The sequence below is a fragment of the Gopherus flavomarginatus genome, chromosome 10 (assembly GCF_025201925.1).
Source record: "Gopherus flavomarginatus isolate rGopFla2 chromosome 10, rGopFla2.mat.asm, whole genome shotgun sequence".
Lineage (NCBI taxonomy): Eukaryota > Metazoa > Chordata > Testudines > Testudinidae > Gopherus > Gopherus flavomarginatus.
Genome location: NC_066626.1, coordinates 74,758,652 through 74,784,391, shown reverse-complemented (window position 1 = coordinate 74,784,391; position 25,740 = coordinate 74,758,652). Strand labels below are relative to the sequence as shown.

Here is a 25,740-nt window from a genome sequence, read left to right as displayed (position 1 = left end):
TGTCACAGCAACAATCCTTCCACGACAGCCCCAGTGATGGTAAAAAAACCCTCTCCTGCTGATCTCCCTCAAAGTCTCTTTCTAAGGACCCCAAAAAGTGAACGATGAGCAAAATAGCCCAGTCTCATTATTTTGTTCCCCAATTAAGTCTAATTTCCAATATACCAGTTTTGGTTCCTTGATTTCCAATTTTCTGCAGCTCTTGTCTACTGGTCAGACTCTTGACCTAGGCCCTGAGTGGTATCAGTTATATACAACCCAGGGCCTGGGTCAAGACATATAACAGATCATTGTGACAATTCATGAACCTTTGCTCACTTTTCACCAGTTGAGCTTACTATTAGAGTAAATGTGTAGGCCTGGTTATTACAACAAGCCCATCTGTGCAATTAATTTAGATCCTGAAGCTGAGGTTTGATTAATTTAGCCTGCATAACTACAAATTGTAATGACACACTAGAGATGAGTGACTTCATTTTGACCAATTTTTGGAGCACAGGAATTTGAAGGTTTGATGTGAGCCCCACTCCCACACCCCTCTTGTTTACTGTTGTTAGAGGGCTTATTCCTTTACCCGCTCACTTACCTGGTCCTTCTCGCATAAACAGAGAGCAACAATACCCGAAGTCCAAAGGTGCAAACAATTCAATGTTTATTGAGATGAACTTCCAGCAAGCATGATTCCAGTTTCCTTCCTCAGTGTTCCAGCTCTGACACCATAGAGCCTTGCCTGTGTCCCTGTTCCCATTCCCACCCTTAGCAAACCATGATTTTAATTCCCCACCTTCATTCCCTGTTCCCATTTCCCCCCCTTACTTTTTGATTGACTGCAGACTATTTAGGTTTCAGAGTAGCAGCTGTGTTAGTCTGTATCCGTAAAAAGAACAGGAGTACTTTAGTACTTTAAAAGCAGCAAAGAATCCTGTGGCACCTTATAGACTAACAGACGTTTTGGACGTCTATAAGGTGCCACAGGATTCTTTGCTGCTTTTACAGATCCAGACTAACACGGCTACCCCTCTGATACTTTAGTACTTTAGACTATTTAGTAAAATTTAGTTCTGCTTAGCTATACCTTAACCAATCATTTTACTGAAATTTAACTAACCAATCCTAACATATCGTAACGTGATTATCTAACCAATTATATCGCACCACCTTAATTAGTTTACGCCTAACAAAATTAATTATACAGCAGACAAAAACAATCACAGAATCAGATTATACAGACAAACAATAGGGAAGTGGATACTACAGTGATAGAACAACACAGAAATGAGGATTTTACACCTCAGCTATTAATAAGTGAGTTCTTGCCAGACAGGATGCTATCAAACTAAGTTTCCTTTTACATCTTCTAGGCTCTTCCCTTTCTCTGGAGGTGATAGGCGTTATCAGGACAGGATTGTATTCCTAACAGCCCAATAGCACCTTTTTTCAGTGTGACTAGTTTGGAATGTGAGGATGTGACCATTCGCTTCCCAGCTTATCGCTGCCTCTGCTACTTAGCCAAAGGCCTTAGCCTAAGAACAGGGTCTCAGACTGTCACAGTAAGAAAAGACCCTTACACCAGCAGACAGTGATTTTGATCCTTTCTTTTATACCTCTATAACTAGCTAAGTGATAAAAATACACCTAAATTCTTGAAGTATAGGCCTTTGCAGATATCTATATCCTAACAACGCTCATCCTTTATTATGTTTGTCTAAACTCTTCAAACAAGGGAGTTGTCTTCTTATGTAGCTGTAAAGCTGCATGTGCACCAAAGCTATGACAAACAATATGGGGCAGATCATTTCTCCATGTCGGAAACACCCATTTAGGGGGCAGGAATCTTTTTCCCATAGGATACCGCAGCTGGGTTTTCACTCAGGAAATAGAGGCTCAAGTACCAGTATGAGATTGGCAGAGGATTTGGTATTCAGGCCAAGTCTTTACTGGGGAACGGAGGTACTTTAAACCTGTTAATTAACCCATAGTAAAATCCTAGTGTAAAGGGGACTTTGGGGTTTACCTCAATCAGCTAACGTAGGTTAAAACCACAACTGCCTTGTATACATTTTCTACAGGTTTATCATGAGGTGGTTCCCTGAAAGTCTTTTCTAATCTCAACGAGTGACCACTACAACTCCAGGTGCTCTTAACCACCGTGGTCCATGTTGCTTGCTTTATATCCTTTCCGCAGGCCAAGCCTGGAATGCTATTTACATACTATTTGCAGTCAATAGCTTTCCCCATTTGTTCCTAGGGAAGGGTACAGTATTAGGAGCAGCTGCCAGCCCTGGCTAATCCTACCTTCTTTCAGGCTCCCTAGTTCCTTAGCACTACCCCCCTGTCTGCGTACATAGTCCCAGTAAGGGGTGGGGGGTTATGTTCACCCAATTAGCCCCTCAACTGTCTCTCTACTCAGTTAATTGGCACCCTGTGCCAACTGCCTGTCTTTCAGTCAGGTCCCAGTTTTATGTATACTGGTGGGGATTTGAGTGACAGGGTGCGGAGTCAGCTCCTGACGAAGCACATCCTGTTACAGGGTTAGTTAACACTGGTTAAAATGCACCTTTTTTCCTATTCCAAGGTCTCAGATGCTATAGTGATGAGGGTCACTTAGGTACTCAGATAGGGTCCATCAGGAATTGCCACCATATCATCCTAGTGTGGGGTGGAACAGGCAGGGCTTTGAAACCCAATATGGGTGGGTTTCTTCCCCCTTATCTACTGGGGTTGCTGGGACCTAACGGGCCTGTAACTTTGCACTCCTCCTTTCAAGCCCCTCCACACCCTATCACTGCTGCATTAGGATGCATGATCCCATGGAGATTGGCAAGACTGGGAAAGCTAGTCAGTGCTTAGCCTTTCTTCCCCTCATGTAGAATAAATAGGACAAGAGTTTAAGATGTGAAAATAGACCTTCTCCCGACTGGTCTTTTGAAAACTGCCAGCACTCTCTCCTCTAACTCATCTGATATCATGTTAGTGTTCGGTGCGTTGCCTGCCAATAAACCCATTCAAAATTATTCCTCATTTTGCATCACCTTAATCTATGTACTGTCCAAGCATATCAGCTATCATTTTGTATTTTGTTTATGTTCCATACAATGGTCCTCCACATGCTCACCACCCATCCCCTCTTGTTAACTGTAAATGCTATGAGCTACTGAAGCACTAGGATAAAAAAAAGTGTTCCAGCTGCCTGGATCACTCTGAACCAGTGACTGTGCCTTCCTGTGTGGTGAAAACCAGAGTCTGACTCAGTCGTAGCCTCCTTGGCTGGATCCTCCTCAGATATTCCCTCTCTGCTGTCTGTAGGACACCATTACTCTTCCAGAGCCTTGTCTCTTCAAACCAAAGCCTCTTCTGTGCTCTGAAGACCCCTATGTCATCACTCAGGCTTTTCTCCCTCTCTGTCCTTCAGGCATTCTCTTTACTGGAGAAATCCTGTCCTAAAATCATGACTTCTGAAGTCCAAGTAGTATATCCCCTGGTGGCTGTAGGATTGCTCTCTATTTCAGTAGTGGCGCTTTCTTGCTTTCTTTCTCCTCTTATCTATTCCAGGCTTTCGCTGTGTCTTTCCCTCTCCTCTATGTCCTCTTTTTTATTATTAATTATGTTTATTACAGTAGTGCCTAGGGACCAGTCAGAAACAGGTCCCAATTGTGTTATGTACTGTACAAATACAAGGTAGTAATTGGTCCTTGCTCCAGAGAGTTTGCACTTATCTACACTTACAGCACTGCATCTGCACCCATGTAGCGCTTAATGAAGATGCTACCTACACTAGCGGGAGAGCTTCTCCCATCAGCGTAGGTACTCCTCCTCCCCAAGAGGCGGTAGCTAAGTCAATGGAAGAAGCCCTCCCACTGATGTTGCACTGTCTAAACTGGGAGTTAGGTCATATAACTATGTTGCTCGGGGGGTGGATTTTCCACACCAAAGAGCGACATAGTGATACCAACATACATTTTAGTGTAGACCCGGGCCCAATAATCTCCTTTCCTGCCTTTTCCTGCTACTAATCCTGTTCTCCTACCAATGGTTCACACAATATATTGTACAATAACCCCATGACTCTGTTGAAATATACAAGTGCCACATTAAGTAGAGGTGTGCCTGAAACACACAATTCCAGTATGGTTTTATGTCTGGATTGTGTAATTTCCCTCCCTACACCACCACTAAAGTTTGGTTTCAAGGTTCAGGCCAGCTCCATGGATGAATCTCATAGAACAGACTTGGAATCTTATGGATTGTTGTCATGGATCAGCTTCAAACTCATAAAGAATCACTGACATAACCATCCTTACCCAGGTAATCATATAGTCAAAGAAGCAACATAAGGGAACAAACTCTTCAACAGAAACTGAAGTCAATGACCAAAAGGTCAAACACGTTTACAGCTCACTCTTTAACAAGAACCAACATTTCAACTGATACATAGTATCAATCAGCAAGGATTTGTCCAGAAAATTATAGATTTGGGGATGGGGGAATAGGTTGTCTAGAAATCTGTGAAAGATCAAACTGAAAATGTAATTTCTAATCTAATGAATAGCTTACAGCATGTCCTATAGCACCACCTAGCAGGTTAATTTAAAAAGTGATCTATGTGCCTAGATCTTTGTTTGTCTATGTGTAAATAGATAATAAAGTGAAAGCACAGTTCTGTCCTACCATATCATTGATTCATTCCTAAACGTATGCCTACTGAAACCAGAATCTAATCAGGTTTTGGATTAGACATTGAACTTGACATAAGATACAAGAAATTCAATAGGGTTTGGGTCTCCATTTTTTAAAATAAATCTTATTTATTATGAAACCGTCAAAAGAAATCTGTGTAAAACTCTCTGATGAGACTCATAATTGACAAATTTGCTCCACTGGCATGAAGGAACTTTCTACTACAAGAGTAAAACTCATCTGTGCCAGCCGGGCCGGCGCTACCATTTAGGCAGCCTAGGCAATCGCCCAGGGTGCCAGAATAATTGGTGGGCACCGTTTTGCTGGAGGGGGCAGCAGGCAGCTCCGGTGGAGCTGCCGCAGTGGAGCCTGCGGAGGGTCCACTGGTCCGCAGCTCCGGTGGAGCTGCCACAGTCGTGCCTGCGGACGGTCGGCTCCTCGCGCGGCTCCGGTGGACCTCCCGCAGGCATGACTGTGGCTGCTCCACCGGAGCCGCGGAGCACCGGACCCTCCGCAGGCACCACTGCGGCAGCTCCACCGGAGCCTCGGGACCAGCACGCGGGGCGGCAAAATTGCTGTGCGCCTAGGGCGCTAAAACCCCTAGCGCCGGTCCTGTGCCAGACAGAGTTTCTGGAGGTGTTGATCCCAGAGTTTGGAATGAACTCCCGCAGGACCTAGGAGCCATCGCAAACCTCACCACCTTCCTTTCCAAGTGCAAGCCATTACTTAAAAAACAAACAATAAAATAACCTTCTACACACTGCACATGCTAATCTCCCTCTGGGGAGAGGATGGGAAAGAGAATGACCACACACAACAGATGTTAGTCACATCATTTAATGAATTCTTAATAAGATACTAAGGTGATGAGGGGCATATAAGAACCTATATAGATCCTTTTGCAGGAAAGCATTTGGAGTTGCCGCATTGAAATGCATATGGGTGCAATGAACCTACTGAAATTCACTTGCTCCTAATTGAAGTCGGAATAACGTACTTTTTTTTTCCTGAGCCTAATCTACTGTAACAAACGTGTGGCCTCCTGGAAGACAAAATAGCTAGAGTACTTCCAAGATGTGAAGTTCTCTTTTCATTGCATAACCTGTAAAAGTTGTGGCTATACGGATTGCAGGCACGTCCCCAAGGAAGGCGTGGGGTGCCCATGGCTTCAGTTTGATGCTCGTGCAATTAAGGCCTTAATCACATGAGTAAGGGTTAAAGGATCTGGCCCGTCAGTTGTTGGATCCTCAGGACAGGGACTTATCAACATTTTTCTATTACTCATATCAGCAAACCCAGGGCCAATTCTAGGTTGCAATATGAGAGGTCCTGCTTTCAGTGGTAATGAGATATTCATTTCTGCCAACATTGTGGAAACATATCCCTTATTAACGTGTGCTACTCTCATCACATTTTTGGGATTATTTTGTGCTGACAGTAGTCTATTCTTTATTTATTTACTTAAATTTAACCTCCTCCTAACAAGCCTGTTTGCTCTTCTTTGTGACTTAGGAGAAAGGAGCTGTTCAGAGGGATTCTTCTTCCCAGAATGCATCAATTTCAGAGCACCCCCCCCACACACACACACACATTGCTTAAATAACTGCTTGCTCTTTGCATCTGTACTGGATATAGTTTGCACAGCTGTCCAGAGCATATGTGAACAGGCAACTTTTCCAGTTGGCACCAATGAGCAATTCAACAGCTGTTTCTGTTTTTTCTTCCCCAGAGGTATGGTAGTATCGAACCATACATGTGTCAATGGTTTAACAGAAACCTTGAGATGCCAGCATATTTGGGGGAAAGAGTTGTGTTAGCCTGTTTGGAGAAGCTTTGTGTGAGATGAATCAGGCCTTTCTTTTTGTCTTGGCAGTATGCACAGAAAATCAGAGGGACAAATTCTGGTCCCATCAAACTCAATAGGAATTTTGCCATTAATTTTTTTTCTCGATAGAGCCAGGATTTCACTCAGGGAGCCTAAATTATTGCAAGTGAAACACAGAACTTCTGACCTGCAAAAAGAAAAGTCTGAATAGGTCTGGTTGAAAAATGCTCTATATTTTCCACAAATAAACTTTTACAATTAAACAAAATATTTTCATTTTCATTTATTTTTAGGTAGATTTTAAAAAAACCCCAATAAAATAAAAACCAAAACACAAAATTTTGTTTTTTGGAAAACAGAAATTTTCAGAATCTCCCACCTCTTTTCTTTCCTTTTCCTCTTCCTCCTTCATTCTCCTGCCCCACCCAACTCCACCAAAAAGGAAGGGGAAAAACACTTTTTTGGTATTTTAAAACCAAATTGTCTTTCAGTTTCTTATTGAAAAATGTTGAAATTTTCAGCCAAAATACCACACAAAGCTTTCTGCAAACTATTCGTTTTGGTTGAAAAGACATTTTTCTTGTTTTGATGAAAACCTATCTCCTAGCTCCAAGTTTGAATAATAATTCACATTATTTGTTAATGCAATAATTTAACCATACTGTATGCAGCATAGTTGGAGATATTACCTCACTCACTTCGTTTCTATAACAGCAGGTCTCAACAGGGGTACGCAGCTGTCTTCCTGGGGGTGCATTGACTCATCTTGATATTTGCCTAGTTTTATAAGAGGCCACATAAAAAACACTAGCAAAGTCAGAACAAACTAAAATTTCATAAAGACAATGACTTGTTTATACTACTCTGTATATTATGTACTGACAAGTAAGTACAATATTTATTTCCGCTTAATTCATTTTATAATTATGTGGCAAAAACGAGAACATAAGCAATTTTTCAGTAATAGTGTGCTATGACACTTGTAGTTTTATGTCTGATTTTGTAAGCAAATAGGTTCTAAGTGAGGTGAAACTTGGGGTATGCAAGACAAATCTGACTCCTAAAAGAGGTACAGTAGTCTGGAAAGGTTGAGAACCAATGTGGTCTTTATGAGCTTGAAAAGAAAGTGCGGGTAGTGAGCACATTGCCTCAGCCATCAATTTAACCTGAGGATGCTAATGTAAGTAAACACAAGCCAGCACTTTCAAAGCTGTGTGTCTAAAACCCCAGAGACGAACACTCCCAAACTTGGAGGTCTTTGATAGCCAGCCCCGGATGCAAATTCTATGGCCCTGGATGATAGTGAAGGGTTAACACAGAGCAAATGCAATGCCCTGCAGCTCCAGAAGTGTAACACATGGTCCATACTTCCCAGTGCAGCTGATTTTTCAATTTGAGCTTTAAACAGTCAAAGCCCAAGTGCCCCCCAAAGAGGTCAGACAGCCTCAGGCCTGCAACATGCAAAGGTTACACTCTGCCTGCGTTGCTATGACGACCGCAGTCGCCTGGCACTCCCCCCCGCTGCTCTGCAGCCGTGCTTAGCTTTCGCGGCAGGCAGAGCTGTGCTTTACGGCAAGCCCTTTCCCCACGCGCAGGCGCTGCCGCCTGGAGGGGCAGGTGAGGAGCGGGGCGGGTGACCCTGGTGGCCTCCTTCGCCGGGCTGGGGGCGGGCAGGCTGCAGGGGCCGGGGCGAGCCGAGGGCGCTGCCTGCGCCGCGTTGTGCCGAGCGAAGACGAGGTTTTCTCAGCCTGGTTTCCAGGCGTTTCCCTGGAGGTTACTGCCGGGTGACACGCAGGTGAGGGGGAGAAGAGTTGGGCCGTGTACCCCCCGCTGTCAGGATTCGTGTGAAATCATCTGGGGTTGTTTTTTCTTCCCCCTTTCACAGAAATCCTGTTTGAGCACTGGCCTGCTAAACCCAGGGTTGTGGGGGGCCTTTGGGGATCCGGAGCAAAAATCTGTCAGGGATGGTACTTGGTCCCGCTGTGAACGCAGGGGACTGGACTCCAGGACCTTTCGAGGTCCCTTTCAGTTCCATGAGATAAGGTATGAAGCCCCTCCTGCCTCTCCTTTTAGGCCCATTCCTGCTTTCACTGAGGTGACCAATAAAACTGTCAGGGACTTCAATGAGAGTAAGACTGAAACCCGATTCTGAGTGGCCACATCAATTTCTTATGCCGGTGTAACTCCACTGACATCAGTTACAAGGGTTTATAAGGGAGTTTTACTCAAAGGGCAGTAAGAGACTTTTAAGGGCCTGATTCCCAGCTGACTTTCACTTTGTGTTGTCATGTACACAGTGATGCCATTATCATGCTAGTTGGTGTTTTTCTTAAAGTTCAGGTCCCAGAGCTATGTGATTAGATCAGAGTTTCTACTTTCATGTTTAAAAAATTGTTTTCTAAGTGTCAAGATTATAGAGAAAAGATTGAAATCATTAATCCTTTAGGCTAGGAAAAGCAGGCTAAGGAAAAGACTTTTCTTAAAACTTCTGATGCATCTGATTTGAGCATTGGCCTGCTAAACCCAGGATTGTGAGTTCATTGTTGAGGGGGCCATTTGGGGATTGGTCCTGCTTTGAGCAGGGGGTTGGACTAGATGATCTCTTGAGGTCCCTTCCAACCCTAATGATCTATGATTCTATGAAGAAGTGGGGTTTTTTTACCCACGAAAGCTTATGCCCAAATAAATCTGTTAGTCTTTAAGGTGTCAGCGGGACTCCTCTTTGTTCTTAAAACTTCATAATTTTTAAACCAGGTCCCGTAAAAACATGACACTGACTCATGGTGTTTGAACACTTGGGGTTGGCAGCACTACTTCCACCTGTGGAAAGGGATGGAAGCCTTGCCAAATTAGAATGGTGGCTGTGTTTGATCCCCACTTTGTTCAGGTGTGAATTGGAGAATTGGGCGCATTTATTTTAAGTAAAAGAACGTCTCTTATTGCAGGGGTGGGCAAACTTTTTGGCCCAAGGGCCACATTGGGGTTGCAAAACTGTATGGAGGGCCAGGTAGGGAAGACTGTGCCTTCCCAAACAGCCTGGCCCCTGCCCCCTATGCACCCCCTCCACTTCCTGCCCCCTGGCTGCCCCCCAGAACTCCTGATCTATCCAACCTCCCCTGCTTCTGTCCCCTAACCACCCCCTCCTGGGACCCCACCCCCTATCCAGCCCCCCTGCTCCCAGTCCCCTGACTGCCCTGCCCCCTGTCCACACCTCCACTCCCTGACAGGCACCCGGGACCCCAAACCTATCCAACCCCTCCATGTTCCCCATCTCCTGACCCCTATCCACACCCCTGCCCCCTGACAGGCCCCTCGGGACTCCCACACTTGTGCAACCCCCCAGTTCCCCGTCCCCTGACCACCTCACACGCCCCAAACTCTGGTCACTAGCTCCTTAATATATCTTTTGCCCAGCCTGCCCTCTCTTAAGAAGTAATTTTAACAGAGAGATAATACAACGGAAATAAAGGGCCGTGATCTTGCAGTCCTCTGCTACTAGTCCTCATGGACGTCAATAGATCTCCTTGCTTGAGTTAGGGACTGCGGGCAGGATGAGGCCCAATAATAGAAACAAAAGCATTGCACCTTACATTAGGGCCCAGTGTTGTAAACTATGGAGACTGATCAAATAAGTAAGAAAATCCAAAATTTGTGCCATTAAAAACCATCCTTTAGTCTTAGTTTTCAGTTGCCTTCTTTGTAAGTATGTTGTATAAGATTATGAATAAAAATATCGATCATACACTTAAACCACCATGTCTTTAGCTGGTTTGCAAACCTGGTTTACAGCAGCTGAGGATCTGGTCTAAAGATTGGGTAGCACTTGAAAAAGCTATTGAGAAACAGTCCTTTGTTTTTATTACTAAAGGTTTTTATGAAAAAAAAACCCAGGATGATTTTTCCAAATTCCCCTGGTTACGCTGCTTATTCCCCACACTGTCTATGTATGTGGTAGAGCAGCTAGGTTCCAAACCTGTAATGAGCTCAGCATGGACATAAGGGCCATCTCGCTTGGCTTCCAAGCACTGTGCCGGCAGAGGTCAGTTGTAAGATTGAAGCCTTATCTGCTATGGAAGTTATGATTTTTCAAATTGAGGATTATGACTTGAAGAGGGAAAATAGGAGAAACTATGAATGACAATGTTGAAATGTGCATCATCTATGCAGAATTCTTCAAAATCTCGCGCAAGGTATTATCTGGTTTTTCTTCTATGATTATTTTGGTTTTTCACTTTTTTTTTTTTTTTAACCTTTCTGAAACCTTGGTTCCTGCTAAGCCAACCCCACAACTAGATAATTGCTTTTAAGAAAACTATTTGCAGGCCTGTTGTTTTGTGCTGCTGAGAGCTTGTTTCCTGTGCCTCTGAGCATATGAATCTTTTACTGAGCACCTGTTGAGGACCTGCCTCTTTGTCTGAAGCTGTAAAGGTGTGTGCTTTTAGCTCAGAAGGTCACTGGTTCAATTCCCCATCTGGCTTAAAGTGGCATTTGTCACATTATCATCTCCCTTTGAAGTGCTGGCTGCTTCACTTTAAATGAAGTGACATTTCCAATGACACATTAGCCTTGTGAATATGCCAGAGTCACTAATGCCGAAGAGGTTTTTCAGGTTTATCATTAGCAATGTCACTGAAGTGTAACTGAAATGTACAACTCGGCTAGAATATCAAGAGGCTTTTTTCTAATATGTTAGGGCCTGATCCTGAAAATTGTGCTCTTTAACCTAATCTTCTGTGATGAACTTAAACGTCTTTTTGGGGGGATGGGCGGGGGGTGGGGGACTCAGCATCTCAAATCATTAACAGAACATAAGAGTAGACTGTAAGATGATAGCTAAATACAATACCATAGTTCTGCCTTAATTTATGTGCCAAGACAGGCATTATTGTTATTTATTAAGCACCTGCTATGATCTCACTGCTGTACAAGGCATTTATCAAGACAGTCCTTGCATCAGAAAATGTACAGTCTGAAAGACGGTCCTAGGAAGAGGAAAGAGAAATGTAAGACTATAAAGAGATCCAATTAATTTGATCACTTTTAGGTTTTTCTGTTTAATACTCATTGTTGCTGCTGATCGCTAAGGGAGGAGATTTTCAAAGGCACAGAGGGGAATTAGGCCTCCAATTCTCGTTCACCATCAATGAAGCACGCCAATTTCCCTTTCTATTTCTTTATATGTCTCCTACTAAAATGATGTGATTCTAGGACCTATGGGGGCAGATGCCACAGTCGCTGGGCTTCCACGTGAGCATAGGGCTGTTCTGTGCCTAAAAACTTGCAGGGCTGGAGCCATAGGTATCACTGATGCCACTATCTGTGCTCAGAGAAGCAGAAAATCTTGAACTAAAGGATTTGTCAGGTTAAAATTTTCCCATCCCTTCATCTTTCTCTTTAGAGAGTTGGAGAAGAGTTTCCTGCTTGGAAACTACTTCTGTTCCAAGTCCTACCCTGGCCAAGACTAGTTTACCTTTTGTGCACTTCTTTTTTAAGAAGGTAATTATTTCAGAAAGAGCTCTTTAAAGGGCCATTTGAATTTTTTTGGAAGAATCCTTCTTTGTTCGTTTTTTTTCCTGGGAGAATAAGGAGAGTAATGCTATCAGCAAACAAACGACTCCGAGTCAAGAGAGCTTTCAGCAATACTAGTGTAATCTACTCACAGTGGCACTCTGTGCCCCCTCTAGTGGTGATTAGTCCCCCTTTACAGGTATTTGGGCAAATAATTCCCTTTTCCTTTGTCTTGGTTTCCTCCATCTGTAAAAAAGAGGATAATAATCCTTCCCTACATCGTTAGATTTAATTATTGTTAGAAGTATCAGTTTTGGACTCCTCAGATGTAGAACTGTTCAATAATGTATTTTATTTTCAAATAAACTGATTTTTTATTTTTATTTTTAATTTTTTCAGGCTCTGTTTAAAAAAAGCAAAAAATGCCTTGGTTTTCAGTTGTCGATAACAGAATAATTTTCAGCCTTTCACTCAAATTTAGAAACTGCAACTTTGCTTGAAAATATTTCTGCTTCGTCAGCAAGTCTTGATGAAATCTTAACTGTCTTGTTCTTTGACGGAAGGCACTATCTAACATGAAGTGTGTTAAGACAATTAACACCAGTCAATATGCTTTTATGGAAAATAGGCATTGTCAAACAAACCTGATCTCATTCTTTGTGGAGATTACACATTTGGTTGATAAACGCAACTGCGCACATTAATGTACTTAGACTTTAATGAGGTATTTGACTTAGTACCACACAACATTATGACTATTGATATTGTATCATGCTGGTTTTTTACACATTAAATGAAAAAATGATCGCCAGTGGGGAATCATAGCTGAATTGGTGTGTTTCTTGAGTCACTCAAGGATAAGTACTAGGCACTAAGTTATTCATCATTTTCATCAAGTAAATATAAAATTGCTGCTGATAAAATGTGCAGATGACATAGATGGGAGGAATGGTAAAAATGATGAAAACAGGGCAGTTATACAGACCCATCTGAATCACTAGGTACGCTGGGACCGTTCAAACAAAATGTGTTTTTTATACAGCTAAATAAAATAAATTTAAATATCTGGGAACAAGGAAAGCTGGCCATGCCTTCAGAATGGGAAGTTGTATACTGGAAAGCAGCAACTCTGAAAAGGATTTAGGGGTCATAATGGATGAGCAAGTCAATGTGAGTTTTCAGTCCGATGCCGTGGGGGGGAAAAGGGCTAATGCAGGCCTTGGATATAGAAATGGGAGAGCTGCGAGTAGGAGTATGGAGGCACTTTTACCCCTGTATATGGCACTGGTCCAGTATCAATCTCACTACTGCATACACTGCTGGTGGCCATATTTTTTTAAAGAATGTTGACAATTTGAAGAGGATGCAGAGAAGAACCACATAAAATGATTTGAGGGCTGGAGAAAATGCCTTGCAATGAGAGTCTTAAAGAGCTCAATATGTTCAATTTATCAAAAAGAAGATTGAAAGGTGACTTGATTACAGTGTTTTAAATACCTTCAAGGGGAGAAAATACCAGGTATTAAAGGGTTCTTTAATCTAGTGGAGAAAGGCATAACAAGAATCAGTGGCTAGAAACTGATGCCAAACAAACTCAAATTAGAAATAGTGCTCGCATTTTTAACTGTGATGACCAAGGAAACTGGTGGATTCTCCAGTGCTTGATGTCTTCAGACCAAGACTGGCTGCCTTTCTGGAAGATATGCTTAAGCCAAACATAATTTATTGCACTTGATACAGGGTAATTCGGTGAAATTTAAGAGCCTGTGTTATACAGGAGGATCAGACTAGATGATCACAATGATCCCTCTGCCATTAATATCTAAACTATGTGACTGATGGAACAGAAGTCATCTGAGTTACAGAAAACTGTTCTGGCAAGGGGCAGATATGTGGTACTGGGTAAAACAGGGTATTATGTTCAGAATATGTTAGTAGATGGATGTGATGACTTTACCATAATACTGATATGTTACCCTTATTACAATGAACTGATTTAATAGAGGAGAAAGAGAGTGATTCCTTCTGGTCCTCTGTATCAACCAGTTTGCATTCTGAAGCACGAGAGCATGAGATAAATCTCTGTATAGCAAAAGGATGCAGCATTTTCTTTGTTGTAGTAGGGTTGTACTGTACTTATTCTTGTATTTATACCTTTGTGTATAAATAGAGTGGTGTGATTTCCTGGATATCGGGCTCTACTTGTTTAAAATAATCTTAAAATGAAAGGGGACCCATATGTGCATCTTTTAATTCCATGTTTGTATGTTGTTATGAACAGGTTTGAAGTTGGCTATGGCAGTTCCGTTCCTGTGGAAGGCAGCTGCGTTGGTAGAGAAGCACAGAACTGGCTTGTTGGCAGTTTCCTGCTCAGGACTGTTTGGGGCTAACCTTTCCTATCATGTCTTTCCCGAGCAGACGTTCAAACTGTGGTATCAGTGCTGGTCTAAGGGGCAACCAGCTGAGCTCTCGGAGAAACTACGCAGCCTCTTCCATGATGTTCTGGAAGATGTTGGCGTGAAGTCCGTGAATTGTTACCAACCCTTTGCAGCTTTTGGCTTCCACCCAGTGAGTGCTGGGATCCCGTGGCTGCCAGCAGGCTCTCTGGTGGGCATCCCTGCCAATTTCAATAGCACTGCGGCGGACAGACAAGGAATTGTCAACCGTGTCATCGTGATAAATGGCAGAGAAGTGGATTGGGAGAGTAAACAAGGGCTAGCTTTGAAGGAAGCCTTGATGTTTTCACCAGAGGCTCAGAAGTTTGCCATTGCCAGAGAGATTGTGTACTTGCAAAGCAATAGCCCTGTAGTTTATGCAGCTGTGCCTCCTACTTGCTTAGCTGGCACCTGTCTGTCTGGGGTGGCTATAAAGCAGCTTCTGGGCTTGTATTCTGGCCCCAGAGTGTTTCGAGGCATTTATAACATCACCATTGCAGCAATCGGACTTGTCGGCTACTTTCTTGCTTATGATGCCGTGAGCCACGCACTAGACTACAGGTTGGACAGAAGGGCGGCCACTATTTCCAAAGACTACGCCAGAGGTGGGGTGGAATTCTATGACAAAATCCTGTCCCGCAACAGGACTCTCCGCATGCTTTTGGGCAAACAAGGAGAGAAAATTTATGCCCCTAGTGGTAATCTTTTCCCTAGGTACTGGTTCAGATTAAAGCACGCTCCATACACTTCCAGAAGAGACTTGATCATTAATATTTTAAGAGTGCCCCAGGCATAGGAAGGGAGTGATTGGATTTTAAACTTGTGAATTATGTATTCTCTTGGAACGCCACTGTACTGCCTTCCTCTCCCCTCCCCTGCAACTTCATTTGTGCGCTGTTTTTTATTTTTGCATATAGTCTGGAAATAGTGTTTAATTTTTCATTCACTGGACACATATCTCTTAAAAAAATTAAAGACCTATTTCAAAAGTCCTCTGTCCTACATTCATCTTAAACACTAAAGCCCACTCAGGGAGTGTTACTTCTCAGACACTGATCTGGAAATGCTGGTACTTTACTCACCTATAGTTTTGAAATAATTTCTAAAGAATGCAAAAGATAAAGAGAATTTTTGTGGCATTAATTTAAAGAGGGGTGAGTGTGTGCGTGTGTGTATATATGTTATACGTATTCTCTACCCCTCATATGGTACATCCTAAAGGAATGGTGGGAGCTCTATCACACCCAAGACATTTAAAATAGGCTGCCAACCCCTGGTCTAGTCTTTCAGAAGTGGTATGCTGAGTCTTCATTTAGTCACTTTAATTTAAGGTTTCACATGCCAGTAATACATTTTAACATTTTCAGAAGGTCTCTTTCTGTAAATCTGTAATATATAACTAAACTATTGTTGTATGTAAAGTAAATAAGGTGTTTTAAATGTTTAAGAAGCTTCATTTAAAATTAAATTAAAATGTAGAGCCCCCCGGACTGGTGGCCAGGACCCAGGCAGTGTGAGTGCCACTGAAAATCAGCTTGCGTGCCGCAGGTTGCCTACCCCTGGACTAGACAACACAGTGTAAGTTGCTCTCATTCTGCTCGTGAATTACATTTTTTTTTTTTTGTGCCGATTATGCTGTAAGGGACAGTGTCTCCGAGTGGTCCAGCTGGTGTGAGGCAGCTTCTCCTTATCCCCAATTCAGAGCTGTGGCTAAAAGTCAAGAGAGTCATTAACTCTTCCATTTTCAACTTACTCAGAATGTGGGAGCTGCCATCTTGCTGCCTATTGATAAATTAAGACAGGAAAAAACTTGCTCTCCCCATTAATTTGCATGGGAGAAGCAAGGTGCTTTGAACAGGGTTTTTACCATTTTGTTTTAAGTGAGTTGGAATCTTTATGGAAATAATTAATTTTCATTATGTCGCTTTGCATCTGAAGTGTAATTGGGGGAGGCTGGTAGGAAGAGCTGAGTGAGCGAGGCTAACACCAGTGTTGTGAGGTTGGGTGAGTCGTTAAATGTTTGGTGGAAAAGCAAGGCTGGGGAGAGCTGTAAGTATATATTGGGTGAAACTGGAGGATTTGGGCAGGGAACCTGGCATTTGGACAAAAATTAGGCTAAAGGAAGGGGGACAGGTTTTGAGGAATACAGGGTATTTAGGAAACAGATTGTATTCTTTAAAGCTTCTTTCTATAAAGTGTGGCCGTAGTGGCTGGAGCATGGGACTGGGACTCTGGAGCTTTGGGTTCTATTCCTGTCTCTGCTGCTGGGTGACCTTGGGTAAGTCATTTCACCTCTGTGTGTGCCTCAGTTTCACCCTCTGTAAAGTGAAGATGATATTGACCTTCCTAAAGTGCTTTGAGATTGGCTGGTGAAAAGCATATTATATAAGAGCTAGATTTTATAATTATTAAAGAAAAACAAATATACCTCAAAGGAGAGTAAAAGCAAAGCTAAGCACGTTTGTTGGCAGGCGGGCGGCTCTTTCAAAACAGATTCAAACTTCCCTAAAAACAGCAGCACTCCAAGAACCCTTTTAATCTAAGAGAAAGAATGGACCTGATTCTCCGTTGCCCTGGACCACATGTAGTTGTTTTTCCCAGCACAAAGTCAGTGTGAAATGCCACCATTCTGATGATGTAGCATTTTACACCCACTCTCCACTAGTGCAAATGACTACACCAAGCAGTGGAGCTCATGCTTTCCTAAATTGTCTGTACCCATAGCCACCACGGGCTGTGAGCCCAGCCAAAGGAATATTCATACTTCATCAGCAACTTGTATGTCAGAGAGATTTTATGTATGTGTTTATTTTGGGGGGGGGGGGGGGATTTTGATGACAAATTGCTGGAATTTTCCCTTAATATCAAGTAACTTGACTTAGAAATATTTGACTTTGGGTAAAAGACACTGCACAGCATGTGTGCTAGATGAAAAATAATTGTATTGGGTTTGGTACCATTTGCACTGTTGCTTGCTCCTTACTGACAGTTGAATGTGATCAGAGAGGTTTACCATGCTATAAAGACATTTTTATTAGCAGAAGAATCAAAATCAGACACCCTTTCCGTAAGGAAAGCGGAGAACCCTGTAGCTCACAGAACATAAGGTAGCATGAGTCTGCATTTTTATTTTTCTATTAAACTTTGCATCAGCTCATCAGATTACAGTGTACCAGGATGGGAGTGTGTTCTAAACCCTGTTGCAATACATATGAATGGGCTTCAGTAGCACGCTTGATTTTCTACAGTCGCTGTCGCAGAAGGTCTGCCAGTGAAGGCCACCCGTGCAGTTCAGCTGGACATCATAATAGGAATCGTACCACCTGCCCCCCTCCACTAACATCTGCACAATTTTCCAAACTTGTCCTGTAATTATAAGTATCCTTAGCTGAAAATCTCATGTTATCATGCATGTTCTTGGTTCTGGATGAGCTAAGAGAATCTCCCGCATTATCCTCGTACGTCCCTAACTTCAGCTGGTAAAAATCTTCCTCGTCTCTGATGTCAAAGCTGTCGTATTCTGCATGTTTGTGCCTGCTCTGGGCATCAACTGAATTTATCCAGACTTTGTACCATTTTTGCTTGGTGATGAGGTTGATAAACATATTGCCAAGCCAGTGATCTCCCTCTAAGTCGCCAAAGCCATATTTGTCAGTTATCCAGGCTTCTGACCAGGTGAGTTCAGTGTTGTGGCTGTCAAGGGAAAGCTGAGGAATAAAAGAAGTTGTAGATTGGCTGATTCTAAAACTCAAAGCTAAATTGCTTTGTCTCTTCTCAGAATAAGCTTAAAGCTAACATAAACAGAAGTAGTAAAGGTCAAGACTGAAGTGCATTGCCTGTAAAGTGGGGAGACCTAGATTTGGAATATAACTCAGAATTTAGCCCATTATGTCAGATTCTTCACGGTGTAACTCCACCAGAATCCACAAAACGCACTAGGCCACTTTTTGTTTGTTTGGTGTTACACAATTACTCCATACTAAATACTCAGTGCACCGGGGGAATGGAGACCTGCCTTCAGATTAATTGCAAGTCAGCAAATAGAGCAATTAAAAAAAATTAAAGAAAGCTGCCTGCCTGCTACCCTGGCTTAGCACAGTCTTGTCTTAAGTGCCTGCAGGCACTGACTGCTCTTATGTAACTATAAAGCCTCAGTGGTAGTAATGTGTTTTTCCAGCTGCTTACTCTATAACTGCAATGCAACAGGTCTCTTTAGAAACTTCAAGGGCCTGTAAATGCTTCATTGTTCTCTCATCAGCTGTTCAGGTAACCTGCTTTGGCATGTAGAGTTCAGTAAGTGTAATTATTTTTTTAACAGTACATGATCTGGCTTTCCAAGGAGCAGCTTCTTGCAGAAGTAGCAGCAGTTGTCCTCCTCTATCTGTGTATCTCTACCTCAGTTCTTACACTGGCACCCATCCCCATGGCATCTGAGCATCATTCTTGTTACTGAGCTGCCCATATAAAACAAAGATAGAGCTCAAACCAAAACGGCTAATTTAAATTCCCCTGAGCTTTGGAGAGGCTTGGATCTTGGAATGGTCTTTGTTAGCATGGCTGTTTCTGCAGGGGATAGCTACCTATCTTGAATGTAGGAGCCGTGTGTGTGTGTGTGGAAGTCAACAGAAGCTCCACAGAGTGATTACAGAACTGGGCCAACTAGTGTGTATGACAAAGACAAGATTCCCAGTCTTGAGTATGGAAATAGCTATATGAGTCCTGACCTTCCATACCAGTGGGAGCTGGATGATAAAAATAGAGGCATCTTCAGACACTGATGTTGGGGACTTCAGAAAATCAGAGTTTGTGGTTAGCATTATAATGAAATCTGCACTAGATCTAGAGTTAAAATGTTATGGTTTATGGGGAATTGGATTAAAAATAAGCTGCTTTTCTGTAAATATTTATAATGCAGGCATAAGGAAATGAGTTCCTGGACTCTTGTACAATGTTAGAGAAAATAACCAGGGGTTTAATTTAAATGGATGGTTGGGAAAAATGAAGATAGGAAGGCAAATTTTAAAAAGGAGCAAAACCTAAGATATTAGAGCCTACAGAACAACTCTAATGAAAGAAGAGGCCATTCATACAAATTCAGAGTCATTTTCCGGCCTGAATAAAAATATCATTAAAGGGTGAAGTCTATACAGCATTAAAGGAAATGGACAATAAAATCACTAAAATAGGTTCTTAAATTTTGCCACCACTTAGTATAAAAGGAGAGATTTTAAAATGTTCAACAGTCACTTAATTTAAGATACTATTTTGGATCACTAATAAGCTTGAGAGATGATCGAAAACCAGTAAGGCTGCATCTACACTAGAAACTTCAAAGTGGTGCTGCGAGAGCACTCCCAGCACTCGTGGTAATCCACCTCCACGAGGAGAATAGCTCCCAGCGCTCAGAGCCTGTTCACACCAGAGCTTTAAAGCGCTCAAGCTTGCTGCGCTGAGGGGTTGTGATTTTTCCCTCCCCTGAGCCAGCAAATTAGAGCTCTCTAAAATGCAAGTGTAGACAAGTCTCAAGGCTGGATAGCATTTCTTCTGGAGAATTAAGGAAGATGAAGATGAGTCATTCTAGGGCAATGAGCATGATGGAGAAGTGATGGAATTTAAGTTCATTCCTAGTTAGCTATTCTATGTAAGTACTAAACAAATTGGGATTACTCTGTTTAGACAGAAAAATGATGTTCAATGATAACTAAAGCTGACTGACTGTTTTTTTTGTTTTATTTTTTGGTTTGGTTTGAAAAGTTTTGATTCATTTTTAAACAAACTGGGTTTTTCTTACAAATGAAAAAGCATACATGTGATGGGTTACCCCCCACTCCAGGGTGCCATCTGATATACTGGGATACCACTGAGCCTTCCAGTTCCACCAGTCGGGGCCCCTTGCACTGCCCTCCTGAGCCAGGCCCTCAAGCCCTCCTCCAGCACAAACACAGGTAGGGACACACCCAGCTACAGAAAGACACAGACACTAAAATCAGTTCTGTTTGGGAAAACAGCTAGGGACTGCCCAGCACTTAGTGCACTCCCCCTCTGGAGAGTAAACCCAAAATATGTATAGTCTTGCTCTGCACAGAAAACTGTACAGCATAAGTTCATGAAATTCGCAACCTCCCTCAGTGTGGAGGGAGATCTGCACAGCTTTTTGTCCCCCAGTTATGAATTCCACAAACTCGTTTAAAGGGAAAAAATAAGTTTATTAACTACCAAAGATAGATTTTAAGTGATTATAAGGGATAGCAAATGGATCAAAGCAGGTTACTGAACAAATAAAACAAACATGCAAACTAAGCTTACTACATTAAAGAAACTGGTTACCAGTAGTAATTGCTCACCCTAAATGTTGTTGTAGGCATTTATTTTACAGGGCAGACACCTTTTTCTAGCTTGGGCTCAGCTCTTTTCCCCTCCCCCCTTTGTTTCTTAGATGTTTCCTAGATGTTTCCAGGAGTCATCCTGGGTGAGGATTCAGTGAAGAATGACCCTTGATTAACTCACTCCCCTGCCTTAAATTGGATTTACATATGGTGGGAATCCTTTTATTTCCCAGTTTGATCCCCACCCGCTATTAGTGGAAAAATACTAGTTGTCCAAGATGGAGTCCAGTACCAGGTGACATGATCACATGACTCTGCAGTGTCAAAGCAGCATCCCAGGAAGCTTGTCAGAAAGGTGAGAGATTAGCATCTTCAAAGTCCTATTGTTCTCCCTAATGGCCCATCCAGTTTGATCACATTCTGTCTGGTGCGCGTTCCCCAGGTGTAAACCCACTTGTAATGGTTACATAGTCAATATTCCTAACTTCGATACAGAAATGATAAATGCCTATAAATAAGATAATCATATTCAGTAAATCATAACCTTTCCAATGATACCTCACATGACTAAGCTTGCGTAGAACACATCTTAATTATGCCATATTAATATCATAATATCTCTAGGAAGAATATGGTGCATAGTGCCACAACATATTGTTGTTCTGTGTCATTTTGGGGTGTTTTTGCTTTTTTTATTTAGCCAATTTTCTAAACAAAATCATTTAAAAAAGAAAAGTCAAAAGGTTTTATTTTGAAAGGGTGATAACAAAGCATTGTGACTTTAAAAAAAACAATCTGTTTTGTCAGAAAAGAACGGTTCACCAAATTTGGCTTGAATTTGCAAATAGTTTGGCTGCCCCGAAAAATGCATCTCTCTGTTAATTTACTTTTTGCTGCGGGAAAAAAAATTCACATGGCTCTGCTTACAGCAGCTAAGCGAATAGAGCTTCCCTGTTGGCTTCTCGGAAAACAATACTGAACATTGGAGATGGCGGCCGTAAGTACAGATCTCCTGTCCTGGTGCCATGTGAGAAAGGAATCATGTGACATTACCGCAAGGAACCAGAATATTTCTGCAGTAATGTGTCACAGCCTCTGTCACAATAGAAACTTCTTAATAGGAATGCCCTTTTCTCCATTAAGAGGAATTTGCTGCTTGCCCACTGCCTGTAGCAATAGCAGCTGTGAGATGACCATCAAAACAGACAGCATGTGTGGTTGGCATAGAAGGAGCAAATTAAATTGGGGTGAATCAAAACATTACTTTCTGCCTGACTCACAGCTGTGGGATGGACCCCTTTAATTAAAGGAGAAAACTTACAGAAACCATTTCAAATTAAAACCTGCTGTACAGTAGGCCTAAGCACAGCTAAATCAACTGAAGGCATCCCCAGTACATGAAACAGCCATCCCTATTAAACCGCAGTCATACAGACAAAAATGTGGGGTATATCGTGAAATTGATCCATACTGAATTCTAGTCAGGGTGGATTTGATTTAAAATCAAATTGATTTAAATCATGATTTAAATCACTAGTCAGGAAGACTCGATTTAATCATGATTTTCTACATAAAAGTGCATACTTGTTGGTTGTTATAACCTTAATACAGATTCTTCACAGAGATAGATGTAGGTTTCATTTTTAGAAGGTACACACTATACATTTTTAAACTGATTTATTTTTGAAATTTTTTCAGATTCGTTTTACAGCTATATCAGAAAATGAATGATTGTTTGGTTATTTCATTTACCAAAAGTAATTGAAACATTGAGAGATGTTTATGAAGTCATTGAGGGGTGAACTATCTCCAATTCAACAGGTTAATCATTAATAGTTGGAGGATTTTCTTGCCATGCTGTATCAGGAGGAGAACATCACCAGACAGACATTTAAATTGTTTTATTTAACTAAAACAACAGCATTAAGTGTTCTGGACTTCTTTCTTCAGCAGCAAACACATAATATTTTAACAAAACAAGCATATGCCGCTCACTTCTCATATTTATATCCAGACTTCTTGTCCTTGTCCAGATCTGTTCCGCCCCCAACAATCTTCTATTCATTGAACTTTTTGAAACTTTGCACTTTTAGAGAGAAGTAAGAGAGTGACTCTGTGTACACAGATTTGCAGAGGGACAGTAGGGTTGAGGTCTGTTATTTCTCACCTCTATATATTATTTATTTATTTAAAAACATTTTTGCTGTTAACAAGCATGTTACCTCTGGAGAGACAAATCCACAGTTTGAGAACTGCAAAACTAAGCATCTCTGATGGTATCTTCTAGACTGAGCACTGAGTCTCATTGGGTAGATAGAAAGATTAACCTAAACAATATGTACAGAAGCCTGTAGAACTCCATAAGATTGGATCCCAATCCATGAAGTATTGGAACTCATTTACAAAACTTTTCTTAAACATTACGTGAATATATTGTCTCATACTATAAAATTAGAATTTATAATCCCTATTCCATGATGAGATAATTATAGCTCAAAGATATCTTAATTAAAATATCTTTAGATACGTTTTTCCTCAAGCATTTTATAAAAAAAAAATCCAATTTAAATTTAAAAAAATCTAGTTTTTGTGGTTTTTTTTTTTTTAAATCATTGATTTTTATCCACCCTGATTCCAGTGGGACTTCCGAGCAGGCCACATAGGTGAGGTCTTGCCTTTTTAAAGCTTTGTGCTGCATGTGGCACAAATACTCATTTTCAGATAAAATATAATAAAGTTGCAAGCAGCCCAATGCACCTGGCAAGTGTTCACTGATTTACATTCATCCCAGCAGGAAATGTGTATAGCTGGAAGAAACGAAGTACTACTAAGTAGATGCATGTTAACCTAGGAAGGAAGAAATAATTAGGATCCCAGAAGAGATGGTACTGGGGGGGCGAGGGAGAGAGGAGGGATTGAGAGGCTGAATTTGATTGTTACGGAAACGAGGTTGTTATGAACACACACACAAGCAATAAAATTCTTGTAAAGGAATTAAGCTGTAACTTGTTTGACAAATCCTAAAAGAAAGCTGAACAGTGACTAGTAAATAATTCTTTATTAATATTTTTCATTACAAGTACACATGCACATCCCAGCTCTGCCACAGCCTTTCTGTGTGCCTCAGTCTCTCTCTGTCCCAAACCTATTAAGTGAGAATAATAATTAAAGCTGGTCAGAGAATGGGAGGAGGGTTTCTGCAGAAATTTTTGAGGTTTTGGTGAAAAATTGAAATCCAAAATATTTTGATTCACAATGCTGCTGCCGGGCTTCATGGGAGTTGTAATCCAGTTGCTTCGTGCTCCTGTTATTGGCCATGCTTCCTGGTCAGATCACCTCTCCTGTGGAGCACCACTATCTCTTTGGCGAGGGGAGGCGGTTCATATGGAAGGCACATGTCTATGATGAATCGGAGGAGATGTAATCCAGCCAGGGAGCCTGGCCCATAGAGGACAAGGGGAGCATGAGGCACCGTGGCAACATTTCCAAATCACAATTGGTCAGTTTTTTGACCCCCCAAAAATGTACTTGCTGCTGAAGGCAGATGCTCTTACTGAAATATTTCATTTAATTGAAACTCAGTTTTCTGTCCCCCCAAAAAAATCAATGGACTTTGGATCCGACCGTAGTAAGTACTAAGTAATACAGTATTGTGCTTCTCTTTGTGATTCACAGTGAAGAATATTGCTGTCAGATTACACCTCCGGATACAGAGGTAATTGGAGGAGCTACTGTGAAACTATACAACCTCTCAAGCCATCAAGTGAAATACATGCAGTTGTCATTGCATAGCATACAAAATCTTTTTTTTTAAGTGCAAAGTTTAATATCTAAAACACTTTGATAACTCAGCATAGTAAAGTAAGTGCAGACCTGCTGGTTCCTGTCAACTCTGATTTCTGTCATCTGCTAGAATAATTTTCCAGTGGGAATGTTGTTTCTTCATTCTCAGTTCCTTTGCATTTCTCATTCCTGTGCAACTCTGCCTACCGGCTCATCGTGCTATCCACTGTATCTCATTCAAACAAGGTTCTGAAACTTTGCTCAGCAGATTGTGTCGTCTTGATTTTAAATGTTTGTTTTTAATGAATGGTGGCAATAATACATCAGGGCTTATTTTCAGTAGATTAGAGCTGGTTGAAGGTTGTTTTGGTTTAAATCATTTTGCAATGAAAAATGTTTCTTTGACCAATTGGAAAAATATTTATTTTGGTCAAAATTTTCTGGTGGGAAGGAGCGGAAGGGGTTGAAGTTAACATTTTTCATTGTTTTTGATAAAATATTTCAGTTTGGGATTTTTGAAAGCTGAAGAATTGGATTTAGTTTTTTTGGTTGGAAAAGCAAAAATAATTTTGGGAAATTTGCAGGGAAAATGAAAATGTTTCAAAATTTCCCACAAAAAAAGTATATTTTAACCAAGTCTGTTGAGGATATTATTGTGCTGCTGTTCTTGTCTCCAGTGCAGTTTGCTATATTTTGGTGCCTGCTGTGTGGTTGGAGTCATTGGCCCCTAGTGGCCATTAAGATGCTGCCACCATAATCAAGCCCGAAGGCAATGGGAATATTTCTATTGACTGAAGATTTCAGGGTTTTCTCGCTCGTTTTATACTCACTAAGGACATATTACTTCACCTGCCAGACTAATGAATATTGTGCAAAAAGAGTTAATTGATACCTAGGGCATTTTGTATGCTAAAGGCACTTGGATGCTGTGGGGCAGTATAAATACTCACGTTGTCCTAGTAAGGCAGAAACCTTTGTTAGAGGCTGGTATAAAGCCAGGCCATCCAAGGGAGCGCTAGAGGTGGGATTGCAGCTGGCACAATCTCTCCAGCGTATAAAGTAAATGGGAACAGAATTTATCCCAATACATTATCACTAAGTTATTATCTGGAGCCTGACTTCCAAGCTGGTTACACTGGCTGTTCCATCAAACTGTTTATGAGCTTCTTATACCTTTCCATTTGGG

The 25,740-nt window shown here is 41.6% G+C and overlaps 2 protein-coding genes and 1 pseudogene across 3 annotated transcripts in view; 2 read left to right on the top strand and 1 right to left on the bottom strand.

The window, feature by feature from the left end:
* Positions 1–8,061: 8,061 nt before the first annotated feature.
* On the top strand, positions 8,062–15,437 carry TMEM177 (transmembrane protein 177). 2 transcript variants are annotated; one of them, XM_050917146.1, is made up of 2 exons: positions 8,062–8,119; positions 14,292–15,437. In XM_050917146.1, exon 2 carries the CDS (start codon positions 14,306–14,308, stop codon positions 15,239–15,241), a length of 936 nt encoding a protein of 311 aa, XP_050773103.1. In that variant the 5' UTR covers positions 8,062–8,119; positions 14,292–14,305; the 3' UTR covers positions 15,242–15,437. The 2 variants fall into 2 exon arrangements, with proteins under 2 accessions (XP_050773103.1, XP_050773104.1); XM_050917147.1 differs by lacking the exon at positions 8,062–8,119 and adding an exon at positions 8,260–8,297.
* PTPN4 (protein tyrosine phosphatase non-receptor type 4) overlaps positions 14,522–25,740 on the top strand; it is a 229,483-nt gene continuing 218,264 nt past the window's right edge. The window contains exons 1-2 of the mRNA XM_050917015.1: positions 14,522–14,617; positions 15,925–16,023. The gene's annotated coding sequence lies outside the window, so the exon portion shown is untranslated. The remainder of the gene's footprint in view (positions 14,618–15,924; positions 16,024–25,740) is intronic.
* The window catches only part of LOC127030379 (fibrinogen-like protein 1-like protein), a 76,476-nt pseudogene continuing 68,125 nt past the window's right edge, over positions 17,390–25,740 (bottom strand).